Source organism: Gadus morhua, chromosome 11 (assembly GCF_902167405.1).
Source record: "Gadus morhua chromosome 11, gadMor3.0, whole genome shotgun sequence".
In the NCBI taxonomy this organism is placed as follows: domain Eukaryota; kingdom Metazoa; phylum Chordata; class Actinopteri; order Gadiformes; family Gadidae; genus Gadus; species Gadus morhua.
Genome location: NC_044058.1, coordinates 22,647,682 through 22,662,285, shown reverse-complemented (window position 1 = coordinate 22,662,285; position 14,604 = coordinate 22,647,682). Strand labels below are relative to the sequence as shown.

At 50.1% G+C, this 14,604-nt stretch overlaps 1 protein-coding gene across 1 annotated transcript in view; it reads right to left on the bottom strand.

Moving 5' to 3' along the window:
- Window positions 1–496: 496 nt before the first annotated feature.
- Window positions 497–14,604, bottom strand: part of mios (missing oocyte, meiosis regulator, homolog (Drosophila)) — a 14,558-nt gene continuing 450 nt past the window's right edge. Inside the window, exons 1-11 of the mRNA XM_030369370.1 lie at window positions 13,678–14,604; window positions 12,660–13,152; window positions 12,147–12,245; window positions 11,657–11,929; window positions 9,428–9,597; window positions 8,441–8,506; window positions 7,968–8,126; window positions 3,951–4,103; window positions 2,832–3,036; window positions 1,655–1,784; window positions 497–1,228 (exon numbers count right to left, since the gene is read on the bottom strand). The exon at window positions 13,678–14,604 is cut by the window's right edge and continues 450 nt beyond it. Coding sequence (XP_030225230.1) covers window positions 1,138–1,228; window positions 1,655–1,784; window positions 2,832–3,036; window positions 3,951–4,103; window positions 7,968–8,126; window positions 8,441–8,506; window positions 9,428–9,597; window positions 11,657–11,929; window positions 12,147–12,245; window positions 12,660–13,152; window positions 13,678–14,496 — 2,658 coding nt within the window. The 5' untranslated portion in view covers window positions 14,497–14,604 and the 3' untranslated portion in view covers window positions 497–1,137. The remainder of the gene's footprint in view (window positions 1,229–1,654; window positions 1,785–2,831; window positions 3,037–3,950; window positions 4,104–7,967; window positions 8,127–8,440; window positions 8,507–9,427; window positions 9,598–11,656; window positions 11,930–12,146; window positions 12,246–12,659; window positions 13,153–13,677) is intronic.

The window sequence follows — 14,604 nt, the reverse complement described above, 5'->3', positions numbered from 1 at the left end:
TATATTTATGCAATATGCAACATGAATTCATTTGCGCACGGCAAAGTGACTTGGATTGAATTCAAATTTATGTCATTAAAGCTGCCTTAGGTAAGACTTGAGGGTTGATAAGAGATTAATAGAGCAGAGAATTTGAAAGTGAACCCAGAAGATGCCCTCGGCTCCCTCCCTCCCTCCGACACATGCGGTTTAGTGCTAAATTCCCGCACCTGTGATTGACAGGCGAGATTCAACTCATTGATAAAATGTAAATTGGCTACTCGAGAGCCAGGCACAGTCAACTTGAGGAATATATTCTCACAGCACTCACCATCTAATAGCTGACAGATGGCTATGCCATTTCTCACAAATGACACTCAAATAATAGCTCTTAGAACTTACCTACACCTTTAAGGAACAGGTAGGGGTTAGGTGTCTTGCTCAAGAGCATGTACAGGTAGACTAGGTACATAGTTGGTTGAATTCAGAACCCTGTGACTGAAGGACAAAATCTCACTCATTGTGATAAACTTCTTTTAATAGATCAACATAAACACATGAATCCTGATTCAGGTTAGATTGAAAGAGGCTGTCCGGGACGCACGACCTCCACGCATTCTCCTGAGTGGCGGCAGAAGCTCTAATTACTGTCAGCAAGGCGCCGAGTTGCATTTGCTCCCTTGTCCTTCATTGATTAAGTTAACCGATCACATCATCCAGTTATGATTAAAAAATACATATACTCCCTTCTTGTCATCAATACGTCTGTGTTAAAGGGCCCCTGTTCGACCACCGGCTGTGAGGTGTCAGCCATTTAAAGACATCCCTGGTGGACTGAACCAACTGGCAGGCTTTGGGGGGGGGGGGGGTCTACCCATCATAATTCATCTTTATTGATAGAGATTGTGTAAAGTAATGGCTGGTGACCCTTGAACCTTACACCGGGTGGTGAACTAAGGGCCCTTAAAAAAGTGTTACATTCATTCCCAGCTATAGTGTGTCAACTGTGTGATTGAGGCGTGAGCAGCGCATGAATGCCCCCCCCTAGATCCGGGGGGCCCCCCCTTTCGTCTTGCCTCCGCCAGGCTCCCGGTACGGTCGTCTTGGCGATCTGGTTCCACGAGACCCGAGTCCAAACGGGTTCCGCGGAGGGTTCCTTTAGACGCTGTCGGAGGGCACCAGGTTCCCGGTCGTGTCCAGCTGCATGCACTTGCACGTGCACGCCGACACCGGGCACTCGGTGTGGTCCCTGCGGAAGGTCAGAGGTCATGCAGCGGTCAGCGCTCGGGAATCGCAACATGGCCGCCAGCGACCGGTAAACTGAGACCTTGGACGACGGGAGAGGATGGAGTGTGAACCACCGAGAGAAGGTGGTGCACACTGAGAACCACTCAGAAGGTCCCAGGCCAACGTTATACTACACCCCTTACCTGGCTAGGAGACTCACCCCGCTAACCATGGGGGCCACAGCCTTGTAGCAACCCAGGTTTGATTCCCCGTTGTGATCCTATGCTACAGGTCGTCATCCCATCTCTTCTAATCTTCAACCCACCCCCCCCTTACTTTCTTCACTTCCCCAACAGCCAATTCATATTACAATTAAAGAAAAGGCCCTCACAGTGAGGTGAATGAAATTCCTTTTGTCCCTCATCTTTCAGGGCTGCCGGGAGCTCACCTGAACCAGCCGAGCATGTGACCAGCATGGCCGCCGTGGCGACAGTTGTGGCACCAGGTGAACCAGTTGTTGAACTGGGCCAGCTTGTTTTCCCGGGCCGGGTCCCCCTTCTCCTCAGACTTCCCCAAGCCTGGAGGACACGGGAGGGAGGGAGGGAGGGAGGATGGGATCAGTAGGAGGAGGTGTGCAGGGCGAGAGACAGTGTGCAGGGTGAGAGACTGTGTACACAGACTTCATTAATACAGCGCTTTTCTAACCAGGGACCGCTCAAAGCGCTTTTCCAATACTGCCTAACGTTCACCCATTCATGCACACATTCACACACCGACGCCGGTGTCAGCCACGCAGGGCGTCAGTCAGCTCGTCTGGAGCAGTCACAGTGAGGTGTCTTGCTCAGGGACACCTCGACACTCGAACGAGCAACCTTCCGATTACTAGCCAACCCGCTCCACCTCCTGAGCCACATGCCACATGCCTTAAGAAATCCGTGTGAGGTCGGTGGTAACGCGGTTATGCCACGGTGTGGCTGAGTGGTGGATACAGAGTCCACGTCCCCCCCCCCCCCCACCGTCCCCCCCGCTCCACCTCCAGATGCTCGGTTAGGAATTACAGCCATAAAGGCTGGGGACACGCTGAACGTGTTTGTAAAGGCTAGACGGGACGTTGGCTAATGGTTTTAGTTCAGCGTTGGTAAATGGTTTAGGAGCTGGGTCTCGCTCCAGGTGGCCGATCCCGGGGAGTTTCCCCCCCTGGGGGACTTTGGCTTTGGTTCTAACTTTTCCCACGTAAATAGAGGAGGAAAATTATGTGCTTGAATAAAAATTGAATAAACCTTGACATCAATGTCATTTTAATGTCTCATGATCGGCTCTTTCATGTTCTAACCCTGCCGATGTTAATGCCCTTCTCTTCCAGCGGGCGTCGAACCCCTAACCCTAGCAGTATAAATGCCTTGCTCAACCAGCGGACGTCGAACCCCTAACCCTGGCAGTATTAATGCCTTGCTCAACCAGCGGGCGTCGAACCCCTAACCCTGGCAGTGATAATATCTTGCTCTACCAGCGGGCATCCGGACAGGACCAGGCTAGGGGAGCGGCGGGGGGCCGCAGTCCCCAGGTGGGGTGCTGCTGCCCCAGGCGGGGGGCCGCAGTCCCCAGGCAGGGGGGGGGCTCCTCACCTTGGCAGTTGGAGACGGGCGTGCCCATGTTCATGAGGCACAGGGCGCAGCGGGGGAGGGGCTTCCGGCAGCCGGGGCAGCTGGTGACCTTTGACTTGGTGGGCGAGCCGCTGACGCCGTACTGGCTGAAGCCCCGCCCCTGGTGGGGGACGGACGAGCAGCTGTAAGAGATGGACTTCCCGCAGAAGTTACAGCTCACAAACACCTGGAGGGGAAGGGGGGGGGGGGGGGGGGGGAGGTGGAGAGGGAGGAGGAGGAGGAGAACAAATGATGGATGACAATACATAGTAAAGTCGTTTATACTTTTGCAGTCAAACTACTTTCCGGCTGCTAATCTAGTTTTTGCACAAACCAAATATATACAAAAACTCATTGAGTCAACATGAACCTGGAGAGGAGGAGGAGGAGGAGGTAGTGGAGGAGGAGGAGGAGGAGGAGGAGGAGGAGAGCGAATGGAAAGAAACAAGGCGAGGTGATAAGGACAGGTGAAACCAAAGGCTGAGGCGTGGGGCCGGCCGGAGCTCGCTCGCCAGCTGCCAGGAGGTCATTACGAGTCCGATAAGTGCTGGATTATTCAGCGATAGAGAGGCTGGGAACATGTGGGTCAAAGCTAAACTGTTTACAGCGGCGTGTCGGGAGTCCAGAGCGGCCGGGAGGCAGCAAGGCAATACAAAACCCTTCTCTATTGACCCGGTGCTTTGATTACTGCTGAATGATTAACTCTCTCCCTGGGACACGTTCGCACACACAGCAGACCTAGCTCCATGTGCTCCACACGTAGCAACCTCAAAAACACACACTCAAACACAGGGAACTAAATGCAATACACGTTGCTTCATGGCCATTGCAACATGTTTATGGACGTCTGTCCCGGCGGCTGCTTTAAGAAGATAAGAAAATACAAACGCATGTGAAAGTTTAACAAAGCCAATGTTTTTAACCGCCATGAGAAAGGATGTCAGTGTGTGTGTGCATATCTGTGTGTGTCTGTATATATCAGTGTTGATGCATTCGTTGGTGTTGGTCAACTTCCTTGAGGAGATTAGTAACAAAAAGGCTAAAACACACAGGAACCCAACGGGTGAAGCTCTACTAGGAGGTTTGTGCCTGCTGTGGTACCTGGGCCAGGGGTTTGGAGCTGGGGTCCAGCTTGCCCCTGTGGATGTCGAACTCAGCCCGCTTGTGCCAGAACCTCCATGCGTCCAGCAGGTGGCGGTAGTTCTCAATCCAGCCCTGGACCCGCGAGTCCTTGACCACGTCTCCCGGGGAGCCCTGTGAGAGGAGACCATGGAGTCAGGCTAGACGGCGCCACCGCCTAGCATTAAGCTTCTGTTGGGATCGTCAACAATGTGGCCAGTGGTAATACCGTGTCAGGGTGATTAAGTTAAACACAAGGTTAGTTTGGTAAAACTCTAATTTGTAGGACAAATATATGACAACATGTGAAATTAATTTCACTTCTAAATATATGATATACATTTTGGAATGAAATTACTTTGGGATTATAAAGTATCCTCCATGAGTTTGGAACTTACGAGTTGCATGTTGTAACGTCAGTGTTCACAATTGCCCAAATTTGGTCTTCTCAATGACCCAAACACACGATGATGCAATCGATTGGGGAAATGTAGCGTTCACATGTATGGACACGATTCCTCCCTGTAGCATTCTCAATGAGAACAACACATTCAGTGAGTCACGGCTCGAGCGCTATGGAAGTAGTGTGAAGCCTTTTGTCTACACCTGCTCGTCTGTTATGCGATACGGTTATTTGTGTTGTTATAGCTGCTGTTGGTTGCGTTGTTTCCCTCGATACACACACATTGACATGCAACATAACAAAGTTTGTGATTGCTTGACAGTTTGGCTGGAAGCGTGTGACGTGGTGAGGAGGGGAGATCAAATTATTATGTTATTGTCTTTGTTCCATGATCTTGTTCCTATATTCATGATGGGTAGACAGCGAGGGGAAGGCGAGGCTGTCCTGCTATGAGGAAGAGGCAGTTTAAAGCACACAGTCTGAGGTGTTTCAATCGGGCCACAGCTGGCGTCAGCTTGGAGCGTTACACAACACCGAACCCATTCACACACCCGCCATTAATCGAAACAGAACATCCAGCCTTGGTTAATGCTAATAACACAACAACAATGGTGTGTGTTTCAGACTTTGATGTGACATCGAAGTGGAGGCAGAGACAAAGAGGCAACCTGTTATTCTTATAATTATTATACTGTTGTACTTCACTGTTGAAGGTCACTATTTAAGTTCCCTCACTGTTGAGTGTGACACCTTGTGGGAATGAAAATATATTTCACCTACATTTCAAACGGTGTGTAAAGTGGGTCAATAATGTGTTATCTTATCTAAAACAAGAGATCCCTTAGGAATAAATTTGCAAACCCATGTTCCATGTTCCTGGTTAATGTATGATGTTTCCTACTCTACCCTCAGCATGTGTGTAGGTAGGTGTGTGTGTGTGTGTGTGTGTGTGTGTGTGTGTGTGTGTGTGTGTGTGTGTGTGTGTGTGTGTGTGTGTGTGTGTGTGTGTGTGTGTGTGTGTGTGTGTGTGTGTGTGTGTGTGCTAGGGCTGTACGGTATGGACTCAAATGTATATAACGGTATGATTTGAGGCATAGAGGGTAACGGTATTATATCACGGTATATTAATCTTCTAATTTTAATATAAATGGGTAAAATACTGGTTAGGCAGCGAAACTGCAAAAAACAACAAAAAAAAACCTCTGTGTTGCCGGTGTAATCGGTGTTGGCCTCAACACCGATTACACCGGTAATGCCGTATACCGCGGCAACCCTAACACACACACACACACACACACACCAGACCTGCAAACTCTTCAGAGGAAAAAAGGTGAAAGTGTCACGGGGGGATTTTATTTGATTGTAATATGCAAATTACACTAGTCTGAGCGTGACTCATTATAGGCCTACTTTATCAAAAATCAATGTCAAAAATATCCTTGAGGCTTATAAAAAATATTTTATTTACAACTGTCACAAAAAACTTTTTTGGACGCCGGTTTTATCACATAACCGGGTAAGTTAACCAAGGGTTTGCGGTAACCCTAGGTTTTCCGTTCCAAAAGGATCACGGTAGGCCTATGTTAGTTGCTATAGAAACATATGCTCTGAATCAAACCTGGTCGGAGCAGGTTTTGCGCAGGTTAAGTTTGAAACATAACCCGGTTTTGGGTATTTAAACCCGCGACCAGCAGATTTCATGTGTTCACAATGGCATGCCCTTTTGATGAGAGAACTGCTGATATCGGAGCGCAAATTATACGTGCAATCCACCGGGAGCGATTGATAAGACCACGGCTCGACATCTTGGCATATCGAATGACTTTTTGCTGGAGTGTAGAGATAGGCCTATAGATTCTCACGCAAATCTTTAATATATTTAAATAGCCTTACATAGCCAACACTACCAATCGAGGACCTGGCCTCAGTTCACTCCAGACTATTTGCATAGACCTCAGTTTTTTGCAAAAGGTAGTTTTATCTAGGCTATAATGTTGGAGATGCTGAGAACATCTCAGTCCTTTCAGATGACCCATCCAAGATTTGTATCAGCCTCCTATCATACAAAGAGCAATATTGTCTGAGTACTATGCCGAGAGGCACTTACAACACAAAGTATAAATTAGTCCTCAGTGGAGGACTATTTCATACTATAGTCTCCAGTGGACTTGCATCCACTGGAGAATGTTTGATCGTTACACGCACTAATCCATCTTGATCTGTGAAATTGATGAATTGTCACTTTTAGGTTTTCTACCCAGTTACCAAAAAAATAAACTTTTGGAATAGTATGCACTGTGGCAAGCACATGGTTTGCATGTGTTACTTCGAAGGCAAAAAATATATAAAATACAAGAAAACACAAAAACCTACATTCAACCAGTGGGGTATGGCCCCTGACTCTCTGAGGAGGTAGGTACCTCCAGGTACCCCCTCCATGCCAGGGCGCCCTGAATTTATGTTTATTAACAGCTCCTCCACCGGGGTCAAGACAATTTGAGGGCCAGTTCCAGTCTGCCGACTGTCGGCCTTTTCACGATTGGCTTAAAAAAATGGCTTATTTAAATGTATAACAATACGATGGTGGGAAAAGCTTACCAGTTTGTATGTTTTTTATACTTCATTTTTATACTTGATCCGCTGACCGCTTGGAAGCCATCGGAGTAGCCTACATATTTTTTTAGAAGAAAGGGGTTATGTGGTAGGATCTTTAAGAATGATTAACTGGGATATTTATATATTCATGGCTGAAATATTAAGGATCATGCTTTTGACGTGTAACTAACGCATTTACGCGGTCAGCGATCCGCTGCCAGGCTTCGGTTCTCCGGGTTGCAGAGGCTTTAGCGTTCCCTTTTCTTGTGATAATGTCCTTCTCCTCGTCATAGCTCTCCAGGGGAACCTGAAGTTCCATTTCTTTGAAATAAGCGGCCCGTTTCGCCATTTCGATCAGGGTTTCCATGATCCATACATCACGTCTTTTTAGGTTTGGCGTGGACTCGCACAACCCTGTGTTAACCAACCCCGAGTTGATTTGAACTAATGCATAACCGCTGCTGTGGAACCGAAAACTCTGGGTTAGTCGGCACAGGGTAAATCAACCTAGAGTTCAGCGTTAACTCAGTGTTTGTTAAACCTCCGTTCGTGGAACACCCCTCTGGACGAGTGTTCGCAAGCTCTCTTGCGTTGTTTGGCCGCATGCACGCGCATGCGGATGCGGATGCGCATGCGGATGCGGATGCGCATGCGCGGTAGCCAGGCGACCGTCTCATCCAATGGCGAGCTCAGTTGGCGCTGTGTGCTTCAAGATTCCGATTGGCCCAGAGAAATGTCAATTATAAGAAAGATTCTGAAGCAAGTGCTGAGATTCCGATTGGCCCAGAGAAATGTCAATTATAAGAATGATCCAATAATTTTTCGAAATTCTGGACCCCCCCCCCCCCCCTACCCAAAACAAAACTCTCCGGTTCTACACGATTCACGTGAATGACCAAATTGACCAAGAAAACGGCGATTGTCGCCGAAAAGCGACAAGTTTGCAGCTTTCTCACACACACACACACACACACACACACACACAGCGGCCCCGGCCGTACCCTGAGCATGCAGAAGCTGGCCGTCTGCACGTCCCCGGTGCGGTCCACGTAGCTCTCCATCAGGTCCACCCCATCGCGGGTCAGCCCCGTCAGCAGGATGCCTTCCAGGTTCCCCGCCTCCTTCAGCTCATTGGTCAGCTTCTCGATGTAGCGCGGCAGCTGCCATGGCGACGGCGAGGACCGAGAGGAGAGGGAGGGTTAGGATGCAGTGCAGCGTGATGCTCAGAGGACGGCTGGATGAGTCTCTGAGGTTAGCGTCGGGGTTGACCCTACACCAGCGTGCGGTAAGGGTTCGTAAGTAAGTAAGTACATACTTTATTCGTCCCCTTGGGAAAATTTAGGTATCCCGTAGCAACAGACAGCACAGTACAGTTGACAAACAACAAGATGAACAAACCATAAAAGTAAACCCAATAAGTAAATGATCAATATGGCACATAATTATGGTTTGAAGCGAGCCTGTGCAACGTTACCTGGGTGTCGTTGAGGAACATGCAGGCGAAGGCCACTCGATCGCGCACCGCGACACTGCTCTCGTACTGAGACACAGGGCGAGAACCAAACCATGTCGGGTGAAGACATGGTAAAAGCTTTTGGAGTACCTTCACTGTGTTAATGTGTGTGCTACAACTGAAAAGCTCCTGTTTTAGCAATCAGGTTGACCAATCGATAGAAGCAAATGCTTCTCTCAATCTAAATTGATCTGCATCAGACATCTGTGTGGACATTGGACACTGCTTGTAATGTCACCAGTGAGTGTCCTTTAACTCATCAGCCATTTTAACTTTAAACTCTCTGGGGCCCCCTATAGGGCAGTAATGATCTAACCTGCAGGGAGTGGGAACCTGAATATGTCCTCTAAATATAAATCCATTCAACTCACCAGTAACCGTCAATCATTAAGCCTAATTATAATTAACGATTGGCTTCTCCAAAAGGTTAAAATGAAAGAAACGGACAGGAAACCAGTTAGGTAGGCAGTCATACATGTAGTTGAATGCTGATGAAAGTTTAAGCATGAGAGTCACTGTAAGGCCTCAGTGCATGCATATCCAGATGAAAAATCAACAGGGAAAGTATTTCCCCAAAAATAGCTAAAAGTAAACCTTCCGGCCCACAGAAGAAGTCTATCGATTCGTCATGACAACGGACAGCTGCTTAGAATCAGTTAGAATCCCTGGCTAAAAATAACAACTCAAAGGAAATTCCTCACCAGAGGACCGGGCATTATGGGGGATTTGAAGATGACGTGAAACGCCATTGTTGTTAACATATTTCTGAAGATTTACATAATTATTCTCTCTGTAGTGGTAAGAAATTCCCCTTTGGATCGAATGCAGTAAACATCCATCCATCAATGTGGGCTAACTTTAGGAGTGCTGTGATTGGCCCCGGGGTTTTGGGGAACCACCAGGTGACTGTGCATTGGTTCCCGGGTCCGACGGGGGCGGGGGCCTCACCAGCACGCCGTCGTAGGAGCCGGGCTCGCTGGTGAGGAAGGCGAACATGACGAGGAGGTAGGGGTTCCTGAGCTGGGAGCGTAGCGAGCTGCACATCTCCCGCCACAGGGAGTTCCGCTCGTCCGTGTAGCCCGACAGCGCCATGGCAACCACACTTAGGTTCAGGTCGCCTGGGGAACCAGGGGGGGGGAAAAGAGCGTTCATGAGTGACAGCTGCGGCCGGTCGCTCCCATGATGCATTGCATTGGTGACACCTAAACACCAGCCCGTGACCACGCAGGGCTTTTCAAAATAACACAAAACTAGAAACTTAACTGTCTAAAAAACAAAACTTAATTAACTCGGTCAGGCCTATTAGGGGAATTTAATCAAAACCGAACTCATCTTTATTATAGGAAAACAAACTATCTGGACGCATTCTGTGAAGTTATAAAAGTAAGACTAATATTACAGTTTACTTCTGTAGAATTCTCACGACAATCAGACACAAAGTGTCCAAACACAATTTGGGGAAATAAATCAGGTTGCAACGTTTGTTTTGCGAAATGTAATCAGATTCTGTAAAATCTGATTATGGTTACGCTCAATAAAATCTGATTATGGTTACGCTCAATGCTAATTTAATTTAGGCCAGACAGATCCGACCGCTTTTCTGCCCTGCGCGGGGCATTGCCAATACTGGTTATGATTTCCACCGTACTGTACTTGAATGAATGAACTACGTTCATATTCAACCGGTATCCACCAGGGCAACTCAGAGCCTGTGATGAGAACTGACCCACTAGAGCAGGGGTACTCAAGTAGAAATGATGAGGGGCCACACATTTTTTTTTCAGTGACTCAAGGGGCCGGTCGGTATACGTGTGACTGAGGCCGATATATGCTCTGTTTTAGACGTAACACGTAAGCACGTCAGATACATAACCCCCCCTTGCGCGGTAAAATATCCCCCCTTACGTGCTTAAGTGCGTCGGCCAAAATTCCTGACTATGCGACTAAAACACTACGGCCCTACGCAGCTTGCAAAGACTGTGATTGGCCAGCTAACCACATCCTTTCAGGAGTCTCACATTTCCGGTTTTACAGCATAATAGCGCCATTTTTAAAAGGCTGTGACAGAAGCGAATGAAGAATTTTGAAGAAGGAGAAGAAGAAAACACAAGAACGAATTATGATAATTATAAATATAAACAAGCCAGCGATTTCCACTTCCACGCCCACAGATTCGTTCGTTGCTCCCCCTACTGTTCTGGCGGAGAATCCCCTTGCAACACGCGCAATCCTTAAGGAACCTTAAAGGAACCGTAAATCAAAACTTGTCTGAAACAAGTCCCTTGTGTAAATTACGTGCTTACGTCTCTGCGTCTAAAACAACCCTAAATCGGCCTTGACTGCTGCTGAGATGGACTGTATGCCTCGAGTTTGGGAGGGCTGGAGCGGTCTGTGGGCTGGAGTGCTATCTGTTTATCGTTGCAACCCCCAGCCTCGTATTGAGATCGCGGCGCGCGGTTTCAAAATAAGAGGGCCCAGCACGATTTTTTTATTTATTTTTTTTATAATTAAAAAAAACTTTTCAAAACAGCTCGAGGGCCATTAATAGACACCCCGCGGGCCACAAAAGGCCCGCGGGCCGCTACTTGAGTATGACTGCACTAGAGCTTTCTTTATGCAATGCACATCCTGCCAAGCGGAGGGAATAATACTCAAGCTGCAAATAACAAGCTTTATTTACTTTGGATAAAAGCGTCTTCTAAGAACTACTAATGCTGTACGAAATAAGTGTTGCTGTTGTTTTTGCCTTATTCAGATAAATGTCATTATGGAGCAGGTAAGAGGTCAGGGCATCTTGCCCTGCATAACAGGTAGACTACAGACGGTGAGGTCGGGTTCCAGAAACGTTCCACTGGAGACCCGCCCCCTCCTCCCCCATCCATTAGACCTGCCCCCTCCCTCCTCACCACTAGTCCCGCCCCCTCCTCCCCGATCCATTAGTCCCGCCCCCTCCCTCTCCACCACTAGTCCCGCCCACTCCACACCCATCCATTAGACCTGCCCCCTCCCTCCCGACCACTAGTCCCGCCCACTCCATCCCCCATCCATTAGACCTGCCCCCTCCCTCCCCACCACTAGTCCCGCCCACTCCATCCCCCATCCATTAGACCTGCCCCCTCCCTCCCCACCACTAGTCCCGCCCACTCCACCCCAACAGCAGCCCCGCCCCCGTCTCACCCTTGTCGGTGGTGGCTCCCTTGTGCAGCAGCTGGATGGCTCTCCGGATGTCCAGGTTGAAGAGGGCCACGGCGGCGGCCCGCTGCCACTCCCGGCCCTGCTCCAGGGAGAGCAGGAAGGGCTCGGCGTCCACCTCCGGCCCCCCCCCCGCCCCCCCGGCCTGGCTGGTCCAGCCGCACAGCCTCAGTGCCAGGCTCCGCTCCTCGCTGTGGTAGCGCAGCGCGCTGGCCGGCCGCTCGGAGCCGCTCCAGCAGCGCCGGCTCTCTGCGGTGCCTGTAGGGGGGGGGGGGGGACATTTACATCAGGGGCGTTCAGTAGGAGCTCTCATCCAAGCCACCTACAATAAGTACATTTGTCAGTTGAAAGAGGAACAATAATATCACTGTCGGTACAGGAATGATGTTCATAGAACCAAGTGCCAAGCGCTAACAATCGCTAGGTTAACCCATTCCGCGTGTGGCGTGTGGCGTGCGCGCGTCAGATGTCTCACCTGAGCTGACCTTGACGATGTCCTTGATCCCGGAGTAGACCAGGGCCTGTTTGTTCCCCTGCAGCTTCAGATCAGGGTTCTCCGTGCACTGTTTCATATGTGAAGCTTGCATAGGAAAACCAACCGACTCCGAGACACTGTAATACTGTGACACGCTGACACATTAAGAGAGCACGTCTGAAGACTTTCATTTCATTATCAGGGGGAACAAGAGGACATTTGACTTACGGTTGAAAGGTTATGGGTTCAAACCCCAATGTCCGCTGTCTACCTGTAGGCGTTCCTGCACAAGATGCCCTTATCCCTACATGCAATTTCTGACATGCATCTAAACAATAATACAGTGATAAACATAAAAAATAAAAAAAAGAAGAAGGAAACACTTTCCAAATGACTCAGCCATGTCGTTTGTACTCTCCCAAAACAAAACGCAGCGTGACAGGAAGCAGCGCTCTGCGTAACAGGAAGTAGCGCTCGGCGTGGCGTTCCCAGCCTCCGGCCTCCAAAGGATATAGAAGAGGTCGTACCACAGCGACTTCAGCTGGGCGTCGTCCCCGCCGGCCAGCAGGTGGTTCCTCCACACCTGGGTGGTGTCGTGGCCGTAGCGCGACTGCGCCCGCTGCCTCATCTTGGTGGCGATGTCCTTCTCGATGGCGCTCTCCGCCCCCTCTCCCGCACCGTCCTCGGTGCAGTCGTACAGGTGGCGCCCGCACGCCCAGGTGAGGTCGGCGCTGGAGCTCCAGGCCAGCGAGATGCGCTCGAACACGGTGAAGTCCGTCATGACGCGGTTGGCGGCGGAGACGACCACCATGCGGTTCTGGGCCGAGGGGTGCCAGGCAAAGCTGCCCAACTGGCTGTCGCAGGGCCGCACGCTGCGCTCGATGACCGTGGGCTCCGTCTCGTCGCCGATGGGCGTGGGCGTGTGCTGCATGTCGTACAGGCGGATCACGTTGCTGTCGCGCGTCAGCGTGGCCAGCAGGCCCGTGCGCGTGGGGCACCATGCCACCTGGAGGGAGGGACGGGGAAAGGGTCACACTCGACGCGTTGTCGTCGCGGCGATGTTAGAAGACTTTGTCGCCCATGGACGTGGGCCTCTTTACATCACCGATGCATGCATTTACACGATAGGCTTTCCATAGGACAATCGTGAGCTAATGGAGCATTACCTACAACTGTAATGCAGTGTATGCAAATATGTGCTTTATTTGGTCAAGACCAAACAAACACTATGCATTGTTTACCTGAGAAACGCTCTTATGTGAAGTGATGGATGGACTACGTTCATCTTGTGCCTCCAAAAAGTTATGCGAAAAAAATTATACTTGGAAAAGTGTGTTTCAAGTTGTATACTTTTATACAAACCGCCCTTTATACCACTTTTTTTCCATAATCAAGCAGCCCTAAGCTCGGTCCCCTATTATTAGTCCCTCTTTTTATAAACAATAAACATGACATATCCGTAACGTACTTGTAACACAATCATACAAAATAATCCTAATGGAACTTTCTATAAAAACTGCCCGTATCCTACCTTGGTGAGAGGCTTGGGCTGCTCCGTGAGGGTCAGCACCGGCTTCTCAAACTTCCGGAGGTCCCAGATGGCCACCTGGCCCTCGAAGAAGGAGGCCACGCGGTCGTGGAAGTGGGGGTCCACCGTCACGCCCTGGATGGCCTTGGTGTTCACAAAGGTCTTCTGGCTGGTGTTCCTCAGGTCGAAGATGGCCAAGTTGCGGTGCATCCCAGCCAGCAGCAGCTTCTGGTCCCGGGGCAGCCAGCAGAGCGACAGGCAGGCGTCGTTCTGCCCCAGCTCATACAGGGGCTTGGTCACAACTGAGCCCGAGTCCACGTCCACCGCTGACAGACGGATCTTCTCGGCTGCAACACTGGCGTCGGGTGAGGACTGCCGGCTGATGTCCCAGATGAGGACGGAGAAGTCTGCGCGGTGCTTGTCCAGCCCCGCTGCCAGCCAGTTGCTGTCATGAGGGTTCCAGGCCAGGGTGTTGCATTGGCGGGCGTGTTTGGGGATGAACTCCTTCCCCATGAGCTCTTTGCATTTAGAGTTGTGGCTCTGGCCCAGGCTAGTGAGGACCACCCGGCCGTTGGCTTGGCCCACGGCCAGAAGGCACTCGGGTTCATGTTTGGGGTACCAGGCGACGCATTTCATGTAAGGCGTGTCGGAGTTGATGGCGAGTAAGGTGGCGGCGGTGTCCACTGAGAGCGGGAGTGTGCCCGCCTTTGTCTCCGCGCTGCAGGCGGGGCCGATGCGGTACAGGCCGAGCTCAGAGTCGCAGATCACATAGCGGTCCGGGTGGTGGGGGGACCACAGAATGTCCGGCTTGGAACCACTCATGATTCCGAGGTAGCTTCGGGGGGTCAAGGAGCTATTCTTTCAACTATGTCAACTGTGTTGCCGAATTGGATTAATAAACAGAACTTAAATGTGTCAACGTTTGACGTT